At 34.1% G+C, this 19,629-nt stretch overlaps 10 protein-coding genes across 10 annotated transcripts; 7 read left to right on the top strand and 3 right to left on the bottom strand.

The window, feature by feature from the left end:
* Positions 1–189: 189 nt before the first annotated feature.
* On the top strand, positions 190–1,008 carry MAM33 (Mam33p; the record flags this gene model as incomplete). The annotated part of the gene is made up of 1 exon (XM_003667594.1): positions 190–1,008. One exon carries the CDS (start codon positions 190–192, stop codon positions 1,006–1,008), a length of 819 nt encoding a protein of 272 aa, XP_003667642.1.
* Positions 1,009–1,354: 346 nt separating this feature from the next.
* Positions 1,355–2,668, top strand: PCI8 (Pci8p; the record flags this gene model as incomplete). Its single annotated transcript, XM_003667593.1, has 1 exon — positions 1,355–2,668. The coding sequence occupies one exon, from the start codon at positions 1,355–1,357 to the stop codon at positions 2,666–2,668; it is 1,314 nt and encodes a 437-aa protein (XP_003667641.1).
* A 398-nt stretch (positions 2,669–3,066) lies between these two features.
* On the bottom strand, positions 3,067–4,887 carry HOP1 (Hop1p; the record flags this gene model as incomplete). The annotated part of the gene is made up of 1 exon (XM_003667592.1): positions 3,067–4,887. The coding sequence occupies one exon, from the start codon at positions 4,885–4,887 to the stop codon at positions 3,067–3,069; it is 1,821 nt and encodes a 606-aa protein (XP_003667640.1).
* Positions 4,888–6,005: 1,118 nt separating this feature from the next.
* NDAI0A02380 (uncharacterized protein) lies at positions 6,006–6,872 on the top strand (the record flags this gene model as incomplete). Its single annotated transcript, XM_003667591.1, has 1 exon — positions 6,006–6,872. One exon carries the CDS (start codon positions 6,006–6,008, stop codon positions 6,870–6,872), a length of 867 nt encoding a protein of 288 aa, XP_003667639.1.
* Positions 6,873–7,439: 567 nt separating this feature from the next.
* Positions 7,440–10,575, top strand: SPO22 (Spo22p; the record flags this gene model as incomplete). The annotated part of the gene is made up of 2 exons (XM_003667590.1): positions 7,440–7,488; positions 7,607–10,575. 2 exons carry the CDS (start codon positions 7,440–7,442, stop codon positions 10,573–10,575), a joined length of 3,018 nt encoding a protein of 1,005 aa, XP_003667638.1.
* A 574-nt stretch (positions 10,576–11,149) lies between these two features.
* On the top strand, positions 11,150–12,559 carry NDAI0A02360 (uncharacterized protein; the record flags this gene model as incomplete). Its single annotated transcript, XM_003667589.1, has 1 exon — positions 11,150–12,559. The coding sequence occupies one exon, from the start codon at positions 11,150–11,152 to the stop codon at positions 12,557–12,559; it is 1,410 nt and encodes a 469-aa protein (XP_003667637.1).
* A 272-nt stretch (positions 12,560–12,831) lies between these two features.
* Positions 12,832–13,719, bottom strand: SEC28 (coatomer subunit epsilon; the record flags this gene model as incomplete). The annotated part of the gene is made up of 1 exon (XM_003667588.1): positions 12,832–13,719. The coding sequence occupies one exon, from the start codon at positions 13,717–13,719 to the stop codon at positions 12,832–12,834; it is 888 nt and encodes a 295-aa protein (XP_003667636.1).
* Positions 13,720–14,056: 337 nt separating this feature from the next.
* On the top strand, positions 14,057–15,046 carry RCI37 (Rci37p; the record flags this gene model as incomplete). Its single annotated transcript, XM_003667587.1, has 1 exon — positions 14,057–15,046. The coding sequence occupies one exon, from the start codon at positions 14,057–14,059 to the stop codon at positions 15,044–15,046; it is 990 nt and encodes a 329-aa protein (XP_003667635.1).
* A 322-nt stretch (positions 15,047–15,368) lies between these two features.
* Positions 15,369–17,561, bottom strand: THS1 (threonine--tRNA ligase THS1; the record flags this gene model as incomplete). The annotated part of the gene is made up of 1 exon (XM_003667586.1): positions 15,369–17,561. The coding sequence occupies one exon, from the start codon at positions 17,559–17,561 to the stop codon at positions 15,369–15,371; it is 2,193 nt and encodes a 730-aa protein (XP_003667634.1).
* A 637-nt stretch (positions 17,562–18,198) lies between these two features.
* AIR1 (TRAMP complex RNA-binding subunit) lies at positions 18,199–19,419 on the top strand (the record flags this gene model as incomplete). The annotated part of the gene is made up of 1 exon (XM_003667585.1): positions 18,199–19,419. One exon carries the CDS (start codon positions 18,199–18,201, stop codon positions 19,417–19,419), a length of 1,221 nt encoding a protein of 406 aa, XP_003667633.1.
* Between the last annotated feature and the right edge of the window lie 210 nt (positions 19,420–19,629).

The following is a 19,629-nucleotide window of genomic DNA, read 5'->3' as shown; positions in this document are numbered from 1 at the left end:
ATAATTTGACAATATCAACTTTGGGTAAAGACCGGAAAATGAGATTGAGTTAGAAAGCATAACGGTTTAAGGACCAATCAAGCATTGCAAGAGAATATTTTATTAAGTGAAATACGAATTGTAATCCCATGGAAGTGAACCTTGAAGAACGCCGTTTCTATTATCTCAACTGTACATCAAATCTGCAACATGTTCATTTCAATGTTTGGTCGTATGGCAGCTCGTGGTGCCCTTAACACCGTAAAGACACCAATTCTTTCACAATCTTTGAAGAGAGTTGCCGCAACTTCTCCTTCCATGAGATCATTCGTTTCTACTAAGCTGATTTTCAACCAACAAAAACAAAATGTCTTAGAGTCCATAAAGTCCGAACTGAAGATTGAGAAGGAAGGGTTAAGTGATCTGTCGGAAAGCCCCTTTAAGAAGTTTTTAGAAGACTCTGGATTTAATGTAGTTGAAACCCCTGGTAAGAATGAGGCACAAATTGTGAAAAAATCAGAGGACGGTGAAACTGTCCATGTCAATTTTGACGTCGCTCAAGTAGCAAATTTACCCTACGATTCTGCATTAGCGGAAAATCTAAAAGATGAAGTTAATGAAGTTAATGAAGAACCTACTGACCCCGAAGAAGAAGATTTTGATTCCTTGGGCGATAACTTTGCAAATGTCAACGTCGTTATTACTAAATCAGATGACAGCGCTTTATCTTTTGAATTGTTACTAAATTTACAGGAGGGTTCCTTTTATGTCGATAGTGTTACTCCATTCAAGTCTTCTAAACAAGCATTGGATGAATCTGCTGAAGCTGAAATTAGCAGAGAATTGGTTTACCATGGGCCACCATTCTCCAATTTGGATGAAGAATTACAAGAATCCTTAGAAAGTTACTTGGAGAGTAGAGGTATTACTGAAGAATTAGCTGCATTTATTGGATCCTATTCCGAATTCAAAGAAAATAATGAATATGTTAGTTGGTTAGAAAACATGGATACATTTTTCAAAAAGTAATGAAATTGAATCTTGATCATAGTTCCTCTATATTTGTTTCCCCTGTAAATAATAACAAAGCGTTTTAGTAGTCAAGTAAATAGTTGATATTAATGATATTCTATACAAATTTAATACTTTATACACCTTCAGCTGTCAGAATATTATTCTTCTATGGACACTCCTTCATTTTGTGATGGTTTCCTAGTTTCCGTCATTATGAAGTCATGTTGGTTTCTAGTTACACTTAGGCTTACGGAAACAATAAAGCTTACATGATGCAATTTTATCAAAATACTGATAACACATAATCTGCCATTCACACGAGAACTTATACTCCAGAAGTTGACAGCATATTCACCATATCATGGCTCATAGCAATGCTACTGATGACTCCGAAACAAAAATGATGTTCGATCAATTCAAAGGACCAAATATGATCGAACGTGCACACTATTTGATAACGTCCAACTATGGCACACCTGAAAATAAGAAACAATGGGCTACTAAAGCATTACAATATCTCTCTGAAATCAATTATATCATGTCACCTCATTTAAACGCTTTTCTCAAGGCTAGTGGATATGCTGAAGTACCTGAAACTGTCTCGATTCAAGACATTCCTAATGACCAAATGATTCTTCTACAGAAGATCATCTCACATGAATTTGATGAGGCACTTTATTCTCTAGAAAGCAAAAAAGTCCCTAGAAACGAATATTATAGGAACTTAGAGATGATAATGCAATTATTGATACGAGCTAAGAACTATAAAGGTGCTGAAGAGTTAGAATATAGAATGGATAATATTTATGTTAATCAAATCCATGAGACTTTAAAAGAGGAACTTGATGCATATCAAAGAATTCAACTTTTATCATGTGCATGTCTATTTTTTGAAGAACAGTATTTTTCTTGTTGTTCTAATTTCTTCAAATTTCTAGAGAATGACGATGGCATTATTGATCTATTAAAGCATGATTCATTAGATCCGTTTATTTTGAATGAAGAGTTTTTATTAATGATCGTTATTTCGGTCTTAGTGTCAGTTCCATTAGATAACTATGCTGATTTCATATATTTAGAACATTTAAAAGCGTTTTTTGAAGTCTGTCCACTTTTAATTGAATGCTTACAATTGTTAATCGATACAAAATTTGGAAAATTCTTTGAAATTTGGCATGAAGTGGTTGGATCCAAATATCAAGAAAGCCCCTTCCTTAATAAAGGTTGGGTAGCTGCAAAGTTAATGATGAGATCAAAAATTTACTTCTTTTACTTAAGGATATCAAATTATATTCATATAAGTTACCTTTCTAAAACCCTCGGTATTGATATTAACGCTGTTAGGGAAGAGCTCTCGTTATTGATAGAATCTGCGCATCTGAATTTTAAAATCGATGGAGATTTGGTAGTCTATAAAGTGAAACATTATCTTGAAGATCCAGTCCAAAAATTACGTGAAAATCAAGTCTTGATCGATAAAGAACTGGAGCACAGGAAAAGTCAAAACTCTGAATTACAAAATATCATACATCACAGCATTGTTACCAACGAAGAAAAATTTCCATCAAGCAGAGAATTATCTTCGAAACTATTAGAAGATGATCATATGGATATCAATGATGTCAATACGCTGAGCGATGCTGAAAGCTTATCGTTTGAGTATGAAGTCGATTGAGTTGGATTTACACATATTCTTCATCCTGGTGTAGAACTACATGTAAAGAATATTTTTAACATACTGCGTACAACAACGAAATAAAGAAGCTGCTGCAGTACAGATAAGTTCTACATCATCGAAGCGATGTTTCGAACATCGGGCTATAATTCAAGCTATAGTATCCAAGGTAAAAAAGATAATCATAGACCATTTGATTGCAGACTGTAATAATTATTTTATTTCCGTTCAGCCATATTGACGGTTTATGTTATATTATAGACTATATTCTTCTTAGGTAAGATATGGAAGAAAGAGCCAGAGCCAGAGAGTAGAGGACTATCCTGTAGATTTTATTGAATATTGTCTTATTCTTATTTATACAATAATATAGCGAATTTTTTTTTGGGGAATTATTCTTACCAGATACTTTTTAATGTTTTTTTAGAAACACTTATTTTTCTGATCTTCTTCGACGTCTCAATGAGATCATCATGGTGTTGTGATATTGCTGGCAAATCGTGCTCTATACCTGAAGCTATATCAATTGTATCCTTCATTACTGAGCTATCTCCTTCTTTCAAATATTGTTCCAGATCTAAATGATTACGTTTCTTTCCAACAATAATTGAATCTTGAGTCGCACTATCCATTATATTTAAGTTTTGGATTTGGCATGAAGAAAACAAAGATTGTTCATCATATTTTCTACGCAATTCTCTGATTTCATATAACCAATTTTGAAATTGAGATTTGGACGTTGCAATCACCTCAGAATAACATCTATGCATTTCACTTGTTGTATATTTGAAATACCAATTTATTCTTTGACCTTGCTTTAAGTCCCCATTGCCCAGAATGGTTAGGCCTGGTTCATCTACTAATACAAGACTTGAGTTAACTTTACCAGTCTGAGTTGTAGATCTTTCACATTTTTTTGTAAGACTTAAAATGTTATCATTAAATAAAACTGTGATGCAAAAAAGAATTCGTCGAGTAATTTCTTCATTAATTTGATCTCTGGCAACAATACATTTCTTAAATTCACTTATGGAGGAAGGAAATCTCCTATGACGTACGATAAACCTATAACATCTTCTTAACATCATTAAATCTTTGAATTGTGAAGATTGGGTATCCAAATCCTCACCAGCAAAAAGACATGCCAAACATGAATCAATTCGTGGATGCGGTGAATTCCCATAACAAACACCATGTACTGATTTTTTACAGATTTTGCAAACCTTTATAACTGTAGCTGAAGTGGGGCATGCTATTCTACATTCACAACCAATTTCTGGAACAATGTTATGAACACTATCTGAAAATTTAATAGCTTGTGTTGGTTGAATACTGGGTTGAGACGATTGTAATAGATCGCTTAGTAAATTTGACACTTGGGTACTCTCATTGGTTTTCATATCTTTTGGATTATCATCAATTAAATCGAATGGATCAACTTTTTTAAAATCGGGGTTCTTCTGGGCCTTTATTGAAAAATCTGGAACAGAAAGAATCTGAAGATCTACTTTGTGATGCGAAGTATCTAATGTTCCAACAGAAAACGATTCTTGATCTATTGTATTGGGGATTTTCAAAGTTGCCCTTCTACAGAAAGTAGCATCTTTGAAAAGAGGAGGTTGATATTTGGGATCTGTATTATCATTAAACAACAATCTCATTGATATAAATTTCTTTTGGGGCAACGGTTCCAAGGACTGAGTGATTATAATGAACCTTCTCATTAATTGTTGGGCCATTTTCCTCGAATCTAATAAAGAGACTGTATCTTCACTTCCATTGATTCTCAATTTTACATTATTTTCTTGGTCATAATGAAATGAAAATGTATAATTCTCAACTAAATCGGTTGGATTATTTTCATCCAAGAAAATACCGACACTAAGTGCATTCAAATATTTTAGTTTTATAGATTGGAAAACTCCCTTTTCCAACCAATCAAGGAGTAAATCAACTGTTTTTGACTTACCTCTCACTAAAGTCTTGATTTTTATTGAATTATTTTGTGGTGTTGTTTGTTTATTATAGTTTCTTTCCACTTTTTCAGGTACGAACCTTTGATCTACGAATGTTTCATCTGGGAAAAGTCCTCTTAAGAAGGCAAAACATCCAAAGGACATTGTTAGCATTGTCTGAATCAATTTTTGAGATTGTTCGGTGGTGATTTGAGTTTTTGTTTCAGTTTCTTGCTCTGTTTTACTCTTTTGAATAGTTGACATTGTGATTATTTTAAGGTGTTGGTTTTCTTGTCTCGATGGTCAATCACAAAGTATTCAGCGATATACTTTGAACTTGCAGTTAATCATACAGTGCAATTGGAACAAAAAAATAAACTTGTTACAATAGTTTCTTCCCATTCTCTTTCCCTTTTATAATTTGCCACCTAGAACTTTGAACTGGAACTGCAACTGGAACTCCATATTCCAAATTAGGTACTGGAAACTGGAAGATCAATAAACAAAACTGATTAGCCGCCGAGAATAAGCGGGTTACCCGCTTCACAGAAAGATAAAGCCGTACCTCCCTCACAAGCTGACTTTCCTAACCTTGGCCCCTAATTAATGCGGCTGAGCTTACGCACTACATTATATGCACGTACACAGCAGGCAATAGATACGTAAGTTAAGTTCATACATTGAACCATACATATGTACGTAGGTAGAGCTGGAAAAGACCTTGCAAAGTTATTGTGCTTAGTGATCCACCAAGGGTAAATCCTTTTGATTGCTATTACCCAAGGGCCCCATCCTCATGGTACGTAACTGTATCATGTAAAAAGGTTTATTACGTGATGGGAGCTGACTCCATGTAAATTATTTCAGATGTTTAAGAAAGAGAAGCTTCGGCCAAAGGAAAATTTCACTTTACCGTGAAGGCAACTTACGTAAAGTTTGCTTTCTTGGACAAAAATACCGGGACTTAACAATTAAATTTCATATATGTTATCTAACTTCGTGAACTGAGCGCCATAGGAGAGACACATGGAAATTACGTACAATCTTCACTGCCGTTACCTTTCACTAGGATGATGCTTGCAATTCTCCCCATTTCTTATATTGCGTAGATGTAAATTTTTCACGGACGAGTTTCTATTCTAGTGCACTGGGCTAATATATAGAATTAGACTTACTTGCTGAAAAATTCTATTTCCATATCAATAAAGGGCCTAAAGTTTCCAATATTCTTTTATATTTGTTCTGTTTTTTTATCAACAAATTGTCTTTTTATTTTCATCCGTAGTCAACTTTCTTCTTCAAGCAGGCCTGTTTATCTTCATTCAACTCTTCACTTAAGAAAGGAACCTTTATTTGGGTATAAAGAAAAGCAACTATAGCTCATGACGGAGTCCATACCTTCCATAGGCTCCAGAGGTACCTCATCTACTGCATCATTGTACAAATTTACTTCCAATAATCTCTATCCTGATGATATTTCAACAAAACCTGTGTATGAAATAGACCCGTGCAACATCGGACAATCAAGTCCAGTATCAAGAGCCTCAATGAATTCTGGGATATCAACTACAACAAGAAAGGATGGTATTGATGGGAAAAGAATAAAACATAAGACAGCGTCTCATCCTTCAAAGAATTTATTGAATACTTTGACCCATAATCAACTAAAACGATTATATGAATCTCAATCTTCAAATGGTCATGTATCCCCATACACTTATTACCCTTATTCTCCTTCTCGTTCCCAATCAAATCTTTCCTATCCAGATTCTCCTAACTATCCTCCAATGACATTACGTGAAAAAATGAAACTTTTAAACGATGAACATCATTTCCCTTCAAAGGAAAAATCTAGCGATTCATTCCACAACCCCAAAGACTATAACTCTTCATCTTCATCAATTTCAGACTTATTTAATGACTTAAATTCAGAGAATCAAGAAGGAGAAATACTAGAAAACGAAAATGAGTCTTATGCTGATGATGATGATGATGACAACGATGCCCATTCGTCAATACCTAATAACGAACTATTTACAGCGTACGCATTTGAAGATGATTATGTAGCTTTTGCCAATAGCAATAAGAATCCCATCACTTCTGAACTTCATATTGACCATTTTTCAAGTGGTAACACTAGTCATCTTGATAACAATATTACTCTCCATGAAATCGATAGTAACGCAAGTACCATGGGTGATGATATCTCCTACCTAAGCCATTTGAAAAATATACCACCAAAAACATGAAAAAGAGAGAGGGTGAGAGAATAAGCAAAGAACTATAAACATTTTGTCAATATTCTATGTTAAGTAAAAAAACAAGAAAAACAAATAAACATTTTGAATGTTTAACCCAAAATAAGAAACAGAAAAAGAAGATGAGAGGTGCCGTTGATATGGGCGTAGTCTATATACGTATATGTACTGATTATTTTGTCTGATGTTTTCTATATCTTATTTAGATATATAGTTGATATATATTTATCAAACTATAACAATATTATGTAACAAAATCCATTAAATATATCTGTGTTTTATAGCTAGATGAAGTAGCAGTTTCCATATCTATTTGACGTTTATGTATGAATCTTGGGCTGGGCGGCAAATTGCTAACAGACCTTTGAAGTCACCCGAAATCGGTGAATATTTTCAAAAAAACTGGACAGAGCTTCCAACAATGTATTTTACAGGCTAGAACATATAAACAAACAAGAAACGTGTTTGCCACTTTTCAAGATAGAACAGGGGAGGCTTTTTCAGGGATAACAAGAACCTCTTTTAGTCTGTGACGCAACCAAATAAAAAAATAAAAAGATGAATGAAGTCAATTCAACATTTAAAACTACCATTAATGAATTTTGCGGTATATATCTAAAGTCAATTGTTCAACGAAAAAACGATTCGACAAAAATAATACCCTTTTTGTTAAACTAACTAACTTAAGAGGAATTATATTACTAACTTCCATTTCTCAACTACAGATGCTGCAAATTGGTTAACTTCTCAATTATACAATTCCAAAAATTCGACTGAGAAAGAATTATCGCCATTAACAAATAAAATTGATGTACTCTGTCCCATTGCAGAAAGGTACGAGAGGACATTTCGAACAAGTGAAGTTCTGCTGGATGAAGAATTGATTTTAAAGTTAGAGAATTCGGCATCAAGTCTTTGGAATTCATCTACAATCGCAATCAGAACGGAAAATAATGATGAGAAAAAATTACTGTTTTGTCACTGTAAATTCTTCGCCACTATCTTATTTAGTGTTCATGATGCTTTGATTCCATTATCTACTAAAAATAGTGATAACAGATCTTCCAACAATTTACAATCATTACTGAATGGTTATAAAACAAAAGTAAGAACATTTAAATGTTTAATAAACACTTTAAAATGCATAATGGATCATCAATGGATACAATTAATTGAGAAAATCCAGGACCAAGGTGATAAATATTTAAGGGTGTTGACTGCTGAATCCGACAATCCTTCAATAAAAGGGGATTTAGAAGTTGCCAAAGATTTGGAAAAATTAAAATTCGAATTTTTTTTATTAAATTTCCAATTGGCGTTAAAGGATGGTAATTTAGAAACTGCCAAAATTTATGAATCGAAATTCAATAATCAAGAGGTCATTGAACATCTCGATGCAGAAACTGTAATGGAACTTTCAAGAATCATCTATAATGCCACAATATCTCTTAACGATCACATGAATGTCAATAAAAACAAAGAGGAAAGTAGCAATGATTGCAAAAATGAGATCATATATTTCCTGAAGTTGGCTCATTCTTATTTGGAAATGCCACTGCCAGCATTAAAATTGCAGACTGATTATAACAACTTAAAGTTTTCAATTTTGCTATTTTTAGCGAATATTCTTATCGAAGTAAATGAAGAAAATTTGAACTATGTCTCAGAATCTGAAAAATACTTAGAAATGTTACAAAATGAATTCCCTAGAAAAATTGAATCGTTCTTACTAGCTATACAGCTTCAAAAAAAGAAACCAGGCCCAAGCAACTCTGAACAGATCGAGGAGATTATAATGAGGATGATAATGTCTGTGAGTATTATAACAAATTTTGATGCCGTTGTTGGTTCAATCAAGGACTTTTGCTCGAGGAGCTCTCGATTAGGTATTCTATGTCTTGATTACATCGTTATGAATAAAATAGATGTCAAAACGGAACAGAATTGGTTAGAAAAACTTATTCTATTGCGATTCTTCCTTACTACACAGTCCAATACCCTGAATAGCCAAGAGATTATTGAAAGTCTGGAACCCTTTTGCAATGCTTTAGAAAGGATACTTGTAAACAATCTATCAAAGCCAACATTATCCAGCATTATCACTTTACTTTGGAATAGCGGAAAGAAACAAGAAAAACAGGAAAATTATGAGCTAGCAATAAAGTTTTATCGTCTTTCCTTAAGAAATTTTCTTTCCCATGGTTATAGTGATAAAGGTAAGATACAAAGAGCCTTACAAGGAGCTTATATTAATATCGAAGACTTTGCAATCGTGGAACAGATATATGAAGAAATGGAAATAGCAGAAAAGGAATTTCCCTTAACACAACTATTAATCTTAAAAGTTTATTTGAAACGAGATAATATAGAATCGGCTTTCCAATGCTTGAAAAAGATCCAAATTTCTGACCATGAAAACTCCATGGATGCGCTTATCTTGGGAGTTTCCGAATGTAAGAGGTCAACTGATTTAGCTATAAGGGCTATTTCATTAATTTTTGAGAAACTGAATAATAAAGAATTTACAGAGAAACAATATTCAACTTGGTCGGTTCCGACTTTAAGCCTTTTAAGGTATACATTGCAAATGATATTAAAATTATCAGAAGAGAATGGCGTTGCCAAATTTCAAACTTATTTAGACACGATGTACGGTTTAATATGGAGAGCATACGAATATCTTCAGAAAATACGTTTAAAGAATCAATTAAGGTTAAATTTCGATACTTCATCTACAGATAGCGTTTCAATTGATGAAGTTGAATGGTTTTCTTCAATTGCATACAATGTGACTAGTAAATGCCTAAATGAAGATAATATCAATTATGATCTTATACCTTTTGCCCGATTATCCTGTGATCTGATTGATTTGGTGCCGTTACATGAATTTACCTTCCCGAAAATGTTTCATTACCGATACTGGCAATTTAGGTGCAAGATCTTAACTCTTGTTGTAATGAAGAACAAGATCAAGGGATCTAACATTAAAGAATTGAAAGAAGTTGAGTTGAAAGTGACTGAATTAACTCAAGATATCGTCAAGGAAAAAAGTAATCCCAATTACAAAGATGCAAGTACTAAAGAGGACGAGAAGAAAATAACTGAATGTCTGTTAGATAGTCTACAACTAAGCTACGAAATTGCCCTATGTACGAGGGATCGTCAGAAAATTTTAGAAATTGTAAACAAAGCACAGTCGATCAATAATTCTGAAATAGATACGGCTTTATTTAATATAACACTGGACCGAAAAGATCTCCCAAAGGGAATGTTTCTAGAAGTTATTTATGTAATATTAAAACGAAATATCGGGAATACCATCGTCGATGATTTAACGCTTTGCTCCTGGCTTAATATTTATCTAGAAACCTGTTTGAATAATGAACATATAATTGCTATTGATTTAGTGGAAAATATCTTCGTTGTGATTAAGACCAATGTGCGAATGACGAATGGGAATGATGAACAAATTATGCAAGTACTTGAAGGTGTCGCGACCCTTTGTTGGAATCAAGGCGTTAATATGATGATAAAGGAAGACAAGAAGAATGGAGTAGCTTGGTGTAGAACATCCATCAAATGGGCCAGTTTAATAAATAGAGGTTTGCAAGAAAAATTTCAAGACTTGTGGTTGTCTTTAACAACTGCAACCGATTTATCTCCCGACTTAATTGCTGAAGAACCAAATAACTAGACAATTAGGCTGCTTCTTCGTAGTGAACGATGGCCCTATAGTGCGTAGTAGTTATTTTAGCATAGTTGTAAATAATAAATAATTGTAAATGATCGTCTTTTATTAGTTGTTGCAAATTTGCTCAGATAATTCAAATAGGTGACATTAAAACAAATGTAACATTAAATCTATTCTGTTTACTTCCTTTTGGAGGCCATATAGCTGCTTATAAATACATAGCTATAACTAATTTATAATGCTCTTTGTCAGTAGTTTACCTAATTTCGCCACGTGGTTTTAATGTTGTCTGTTACATCCATTTCTTAGAGTTCTTAATGGGAAAGCCACAATTTTTAGTTTTTGACGTTTTTTCCCGTTTGACGCTGAAATTTCAAATCTATGTAAAGTGAGTCGTTTGATCCGATTTAGTAGGGGCGTCAGATTCATTTGTCAATTGTTCAGTGAAACCTATAGCTTTCGAAAGGTTTATAAATAAACTCTATTAAAGGTTGGCCTTTTCTATTGTTTTGAGTTTGTAGCCAATACTAATAGTTTTTTTCAGTAATCAAAACAGCAGGAACGTGATAAAAAAATAATGTCAGCCCAAGATATCAATTGCTTACAGAATTCCTTCCAGAAAGCTATTAACATGTCTGGTTCTCCAGGTATAGTTTCCACTTCACCTACTCAATCATTTATGAACACACTACCCCGTCGTTTAAGTACCTCGAAACAATCTAAAGCTCTTAAACCCTTCTCGACTGGTGACATCAAAATCTTGTTATTAGAAAATGTCAATACTGCTGCAATTCAAATATTCAAAGAACAAGGTTATCAAGTGGATTTCTACAAATCATCTCTACCTGAAGAAGATCTCATTGAAAAAATTAAAGATGTGCACGCCATTGGTATTAGATCTAAGACTAAATTAACTGCAAATGTTCTACAACATGCTAGAAACTTAGTTGTCATCGGTTGTTTCTGTATTGGTACTAATCAAGTAGATCTTGACTACGCTGCCAATATGGGTGTTGCTGTCTTCAACTCTCCATTCTCAAACTCTAGATCTGTGGCTGAATTAGTTATTGCGGAAATTATCAGTCTAGCAAGGCAACTTGGTGATAGATCCATTGAATTACATACAGGTACATGGAATAAAGTTTCTGCTAGATGTTGGGAAATTAGAGGTAAGACATTAGGGATTATCGGTTATGGTCATATTGGGTCTCAATTATCTGTTTTGGCTGAAGCAATGGGTATGCATGTTATATATTATGATATTGTTACTATTATGGCATTAGGTACCGCCAAACAGGTTTCTACCTTGGATGAATTATTGAACAAATCAGATTTTGTTAGTTTACATGTTCCAGAAACTTCAGAAACGAAAAACATGCTATCTTTCCCTCAATTTGCAGCTATGAAAGATGGTGCATACGTCATAAATGCTTCAAGAGGTACTGTTGTCGATATTCCAGCTCTTGTGCAAGCTATGCAAGCAGGCAAAATTGCAGGTGCTGCGTTGGATGTGTATCCAAATGAACCTGGTAAAAATGGTGCTAACACGTATAATGATGACTTAAATTCTTGGACTTCACAATTGGTCTCATTACCAAATGTTATCTTGACTCCACATATCGGTGGATCCACTGAAGAAGCACAAAGTGCGATTGGTATCGAAGTGGCTCATTCATTATCTAAATACATCAATGAAGGTAATTCAGTCGGTTCTGTCAACTTCCCTGAAGTCTCATTGAGATCGTTGGATTTCGATCAAGAAAATACAGTACGTGTCTTATACATTCATCGTAACGTCCCCGGTGTGTTGAAAACTGTTAATAATATTTTAAGTAGTCATAATATCGAAAAGCAATTTTCAGATTCTAACGGTGATATTGCTTATTTGATAGCTGATATCTCACAAGTTAATCAAAGTGATATTAAGAACATTTATGATGAATTAAACCAAACATCAGCCAAAATCTCTATCAGATTATTATACTAAATCAATACAATAATGGACTTATGTGTGAAGTATTGAACGGCAAGAACTGTGATGATGAAAATCGATACTTCTTATATGCAGTGCGAATATACCCTATCACCCAGATTATATATAGATTATATATGTATAAGATATACATGGAGAGTTGCATGGCTTCAATCCCGTATTGCTGTCGAAGAGTTGTCTTTTATCTTGTCAAAATGTATATTATATAATAGTTCCTATATGGTATATATCGTCTATCCTGAAGCCACTTTCTTTATTTCATTTCCTTAGTTTGAGCTGTACTTGATAACCAAGTCATTAAATTTGGCATTCAACGCATCATTAGATTTAACGAAGGTATGTTTTGGATTAACCTTAGCTAACTCAGCTCTTAATTCGTTAGTATTATCTTTACCTTGCATAATCGAAAGGGTGATTTTGTTGGCAAGCAAATGTTCCTTATATGATGCACAAATATCTGCTTGAGCACAATAAAAGTCAGATTCAAGTAAACGAACAATATCTTCAGCTTCTTCAATATTTCTTTGTTGTAAATGAGAGTTTAATAATCCCAATTGAGTTTTCCAGGTTGGGAAAGTTTGTGCCAATTCTTCGAAATAATAGAAATTTGAACTTGCAACATCCTTAGTGGTGTAGAATTTAATATATGCTTCAGCTAAATTAATTATCAACTCAACGTCACTCGTAATTGCATCTTGATTAGCACTGACATAATTTTCAAGAGCTGATGAGGCCATGGATGGTTGATCATTCAATAAGGCAACTTGGACAGCCAAAAGAATCAATTCAACATTACCTATTGAATCATCTCGTTCAATCCCTTTAAAACATGTAGCCAAACTTTCTTCGTAATCACCTAGTATAGCTTGAGCACATGCTAATAGATTCAGTTCATATAGGCCTGAAGTTTCCACAGATACGGAATTTTCTAACTTCTTAATATCTCTAGAAGTCAAAAAATCACTATAAAGAGCAAAAGTAGCTCCTAATAAGCTAGATTCATCTTCTGTGTATTTGTTTAGAACCAATTGAGACTTTAGTTTGTAAAAAGATAACGTGTCATCATTTTCAGGGTTTTCAATTCCTTCAATTTCTTTCAGAACTTGAGGATAATCACCAGCGTAGTAAGATTGTTTAATAGTAAAATAGTCCATCTTGATTGACACAGCTATAGACTTTGAGCTTAGTTACCTTCTGTCTTCTAGTCTTCAGAAAACTATTTGTATCTTAACTTTATAATCTTGTTTAATTCCGTTCTTGAAATATTTTCTAGAATACGCCCTCGCTTCCTCAATTGAACGCAATACGAGGAGAAATAGACTAATTAAAGGGTAAGTCTCAGTTTAAGGTGATGATGATCGAGGAATAGAAACCATAACAGAACATCTCAGTTGCTAGAAGATCTATCATAATTTATTGCTCAAATCAGACTACATTTTTAGCACTTCAAAAAAATAATTATCGAGCCATATATTTGCGGAATACCCAAGCATGAACGGAGAAGTCAAAAAGAATCCTGACAGATCCCCCTTGAATAATCCATGGTTTCAAAAAGCTTACGATGCGGCAATTGCCTTCCATGAAAAGGACGAAAAGTTGGATCGAGAAGATAGGCTAGATCTCTACCAAAAATATAAAATAATTGGAAGAACTCAATTATTTGCTGGATGGCTAGGCTTTGGTGCTGTATTTATAACTCCCTTTGCATATCGTCATTACACAACGGGAGTCATGAAAGGTATTAAAGTACCAAGGAACTTCATACTTGGGTTAATCGCGATGGCATTTAGTGGCCAACTGGCAAGTAATCTCATGTATAAGTATCAATTAAATTTGCTCGATTACGTGCCTAATGTAGAAACAAGTGGAGACAAATACGGTGATAATCTGCAACAGAATCAAGAAGAATTGGTTGCACAGGAACATAAAACTCGGGATCAGAAAGTCTATGAAATGATGACTCTCTTGAAAAATGGCTCAGCTTCTAGATGGAGAAGTTACTTTTATGTCACGTATCATGATCCATCGAGAAAGTTTCCTGACCCAAAGGTTAAAATGCAGCAACTAAAAGAATTTACAAACGGGTTGGACTCGGTTTCACCATTTATGCATCAGAGAGACCCCATGGGTTTATATTCCAAAAGATTTCCTAAGCACAAAGATAAGGATCCAACGGGTACTGTAGCTACCCTTGAACAAGCAAATCCTACCAACAGTAATGCGCAAGAAACACAGACGAGAAATTCGCAATCGTCATGGGAACATGTCCGTCAACAAGATACCACACCCTCGTCGTGGGATAGAGTGAGAAGGGGAGAAACTAAAGATGCATCGGATATTCCTAATTTTAATGACGAAAATGATATCTTTTCACCCAGATCTGCGGAAGCAGCACCGCTCGATTCTTCGATCCCTCTGAACCATCCAACACAGAATGAGTTCGACAAACTATTAGAAGAAGAGAGAAATGGTGGAAATTAGAACCGATCAGCTCATATCGACAACGGAAAAACAAAACGCACATTCATATTCTATAACATCACCATTATTTATTAATTCTTTGCTAATTAGAAATATTACATGACCTACTTATGTATATATTCCTTTCAACCTCTTTCTAGTATTCATATTTTCCTATCTGTAGTATCTAATTGAAGTATCATCCTTCAACTACGAGATATATTCTCAACACGTTCTTGGGTAATCATAATAATGACATTAATTAATTTTACTTATAAAACTATTCAATTTTAATTTGGAAATAATAAAATACTTATACATGTAAGGCCCTCATAGAAAATATCTAGATCAATGCATTGTCACCTCTTTTTGACTCTTTCAAATCCTTTAATTGTTCGATAACAGTAGATACAACAACCGTAGCATTCTTCCCTTGTTGTTCCATAATATCTCTGTTTCTAATATTAACGGATTTTTCGTTCATTTCTTGTTCACCTACGATAAAAATGAAATTATATTTCAACATTTGACCGTTTCTAACCTTCTTTTGTAAGGTGTTACCAGTTAAATCAACATCGGCGTAGAAACCAGCATTATGTAATTGATCACGAACCTCTTGAGCGTAATCTTGGTATTTAACACCGACTGGAACAACAAGAACTTGACGTGGAGATAACCAGAATGGCCATTTACCAGCAAAATGTTCAGTTAAGATAGCAGTCATTCTTTCAACGGAACCCAAGATAGCACGATGAATCATGACTGGTCTTTCATAACCTTCTAAATCTTTACCATCTTCAGACTTACCATCCTTAGACTTGAATTCCAATTCGAATCTACTTGGTAGTTGGAAATCTAATTGGATGGTAGCACATTGATGCCATCTTCTTAGCGCATCGGAAATCATAATATCAATTTTTGGACCATAGAAGGCACCATCACCGGGGTTAACTTCCCAATTACCACCCCATTTCTTCAAAGCTGATTCTAGTTTAGCTTCAGCACCATTCCATGTTTCAATTTCACCAACGTATTTTTCAGGTCTTGTTGATAATTCCATTTTAAATTCGAAACCAAAGACACCGTAAACAAATTTCAAGAAATCGAAAATGTTTTCAATTTCGCTTTCAATTTGATCAGATGTACAGAAAATATGAGCATCATCTTGTTGGAATCTTCTAACACGAGTCAAACCAGATAAAGCACCTGAGAATTCGTTTCTATGGATGACACCAAAATCGGCAACTCTCCATGGTAATTCTCTATAGGAACGTTCTCTTGACTTGAACATTAAACAATGACCCGGACAATTCATTGGTTTCAAACCGAAAGTTTCCTTTTCGACCTCAAAACTGAACATATTTTCTTTATAGTTAGCCCAATGACCGGAAGTTTCCCATAATTTAGAATTAAACATATTTGGAGTGATAACTTCATCGTAACCTCTCTTACGGTATTCAGTCCTCAATAAATCAACTAATGTGTTGTAAATTCTAGTACCGTGAGGTAACCAGAAGGCAGAACCCGGAGACATTTCGTTAAATATGAACAATTCTTGTTCTCTACCAAGTTTTCTATGATCTCTCATGGAAGCTTCAGCCAAGAATTTCAAATGAGCATCCATTAATTTCTTATCTGGGAAAGAAACACCATAAACTCTTTGTAAAGAATCATTGTCAGCTTCTCCTAAGAAATAACAGGAAGAGTTCTTTAATAATTTGAAAGCCTTAATACGGCCAGTATGTGGGATATGTGGACCAACACATAAATCGATCAATTTACCACAACGGTAAACGGTAGTGGAACCACCATCTGGGATTTTGGTTTGAACCAAATATGTTTTATATTTAGAATAATGAAACATCTTTAACAAGTCTTCCTTAGTCATCACTAATCTTTCGAATTTTTGCTTTTGCTTAATAACATTCTTAGCGACACCTTCTAAATTAGGGAAATCTGCTTGAGAAACGGTTCTTTCTTCACATTCTTTTGGATCTTTCAAACTATCTCTGACAGCGAACTCATAAAAGAACCCGTCATCAGTTGGAGGACCAAGACAAATATGAGCACCTAAATTACATTCACAAGCTTCACCAAGAACGTGAGCGGATGAATGCCAGAAAACTTTCTTACCTTCATCAGAATCAAAATCCAATAATTGCAATTTAATTTCTTCATCAGCAACGTCACCTTCGAATGGTCTATCCAAATCCCATAATTGGCCATTAACTTTAGCGATACATACGTTATCAGCTAATGATTTGGAGATACCGCGAGCGATATCCATTGGTGTGGTTTCCCAAGAGGTAGCTTCCTTGACGGCACCATCCTTAAGGACGATCTTCAATGGGACACGTTTCATGGATGCGACTTTTTCATCATATTGTTTTTTCAAAGTTTCGAATAATTGGATTCTTTCTTCAATGAATTGTGGTTCTGGATCTAAGTATAGTTGTTGTTGCTTGGATTTCTTTTGTTTCTTTGGAGCTTCATCAACAGACAAGTTTTTAACTTGTTCCGCTACTTGGTCAGTCATCGTAAGAGAGGATAGGATGGTCGATTTGTGGAATAACAGAGTACCTCCTACTTAATTAGTAAAATGATGAACTATATCATTTACTTGTAAAGCTGTTCAATTTACATACATATTTGTAGACGACTGGTATCTCGAGAGACATTTTTTTGAAAAACTTTTCCAAATTTCATCTTTGATGCAGTCGTGCGAGGTGATCTTAGAAATGACACATTCCTCATCCCATTGCTGCATGTTGACAGACTATTATTTAGTAGGAAAGTTATAAATTAAGTCTTCATATATTATGATTACTACGGTAAACCAAACAATCATCCTAGTGTTTGATCATTTATCACCTCTTCTCTATAAAAGTGCAATGGTTTTATCAAAAAAGTTGGGCGAGTAACTATACGTACTTCCTTAGTTCTTTCTTATTGTCGCAACTCGCGGTGCAGTGCAGTGCAATTTGTAGAAAACTGAAAAATTTACACAGCTTTTTTAAAAGAGTATCATGTAGTCAGTAAACAGCGATGAGTTATTAGTGACTTATATATCAGTCAAACACACACAGTAGTGAAACATAATCAGTTTGAACTGTCATTTGTTCCACCATCTAAGAGAGGATAAAGATAAAACATTATATATTCTCAAGCCAAAAATGTCAACATCGATGCTTTCAGAAGTGGAGACTATGGATGATACTCTTCCGTTCATCCAAGACACCACAGGTTCATCCGTACCAGACAACGAGAAACCAAAGATACAAGCTCCTACGATCGAAGAAGTAGACGAAGATCCTGAGACTCTCAGGACATTAAGAGGTCATGGTCGTTATTTTGGTATAGACGATGAAGCTAACGGGATAAAGGAAGCAGAACCAAAATGTAATAATTGCTCACAAAGAGGTCATTTTAAGAGAGATTGTCCTCATGTTATTTGTACGTATTGTGGATCTATGGATGATCATTATTCACAACACTGTCCAAAGGCTATTAAATGTGCTAATTGTAATGAAAACGGACATTATAGATCGCAATGTCCTCATAAGTGGAAGAAAGTTTATTGTACTTTGTGTAATAGTAAGAGGCACGCTAGAGATAGATGTCCAAATATATGGAGAGTTTATTTGTTAAGGGATGATTCATCGCAGCAACAAGATGATAATAATGAAAAGAAACAAAAATTACCAATAGAGAGAATATATTGTTATAATTGTGGTGTAAATGGTCATTTTGGTGATGATTGTCCAGAACGTAGGTCGTCAAGGGTACCTAATGAAGATGGTAGTGCATTTTCTGGTGAGAATTTGAAAGAAGATATGAAGAGAGAATATTTTGATAAATTAGATAAATATCTCCAAAAAAGAAACAATTCGTATTATGGTAATGACTATGATTACAATTATGGTCAAAATTATACACAAAATGATAACCAGAATTACAATCAAAATTATAATCAAGATTTTGATTATAATGATTATGAGTTCGATGATGCTCTTTATGATGATGATAATAATAATAGAAATAATAAATCGAATTCAAAAAAGCGCAAGAGACACGATAATACGGGCGATAGAAATGATAGTAAAAGAAGTAGACATTCTCAAGGAAATAATAATAATAATAATAACGCTAATCGAAGTAACAGAAGAGATAGAAATAAAAACCAGAACAATGGAATCGCACAAAGGAATCAGCAACAACATCCGTTAGCTTTCCCACGCAACAACCAGAATATATCAAATGTTATGAATGGTATGGAAGGTTCGCGATATGGCTCTGCTCCCTCTAATAAAAGAAATAATGGTCCTTCGGGAAATTATAAACAATACAATAGTTATAAACCATTCAGAAGTGGCACATTAAATATAAGGAGATAGAGGAAAAACCCCTAAATATGATATATATTTTCTAAATTATGCCATTTTATAAACGAAACGTGATACCCCTAAAAAAATGCTTTATTATGAAAAGAAATCATAAAGTAATAGAAATTGTATTTAACGTTCATAGTTTTATATTCTTGCCAATGATTTCGGTGGTTGTTCTTCAAGGTTCCTGAGATTTAGTCATTAAAAAAAATCAAAAAA

This window comes from Naumovozyma dairenensis, chromosome 1, assembly GCF_000227115.2.
Source record: "Naumovozyma dairenensis CBS 421 chromosome 1, complete genome".
Classification (NCBI taxonomy): Eukaryota; Fungi; Ascomycota; class Saccharomycetes; order Saccharomycetales; family Saccharomycetaceae; genus Naumovozyma; species Naumovozyma dairenensis.
This window is presented reverse-complemented; position numbering and strand designations above follow the sequence as displayed.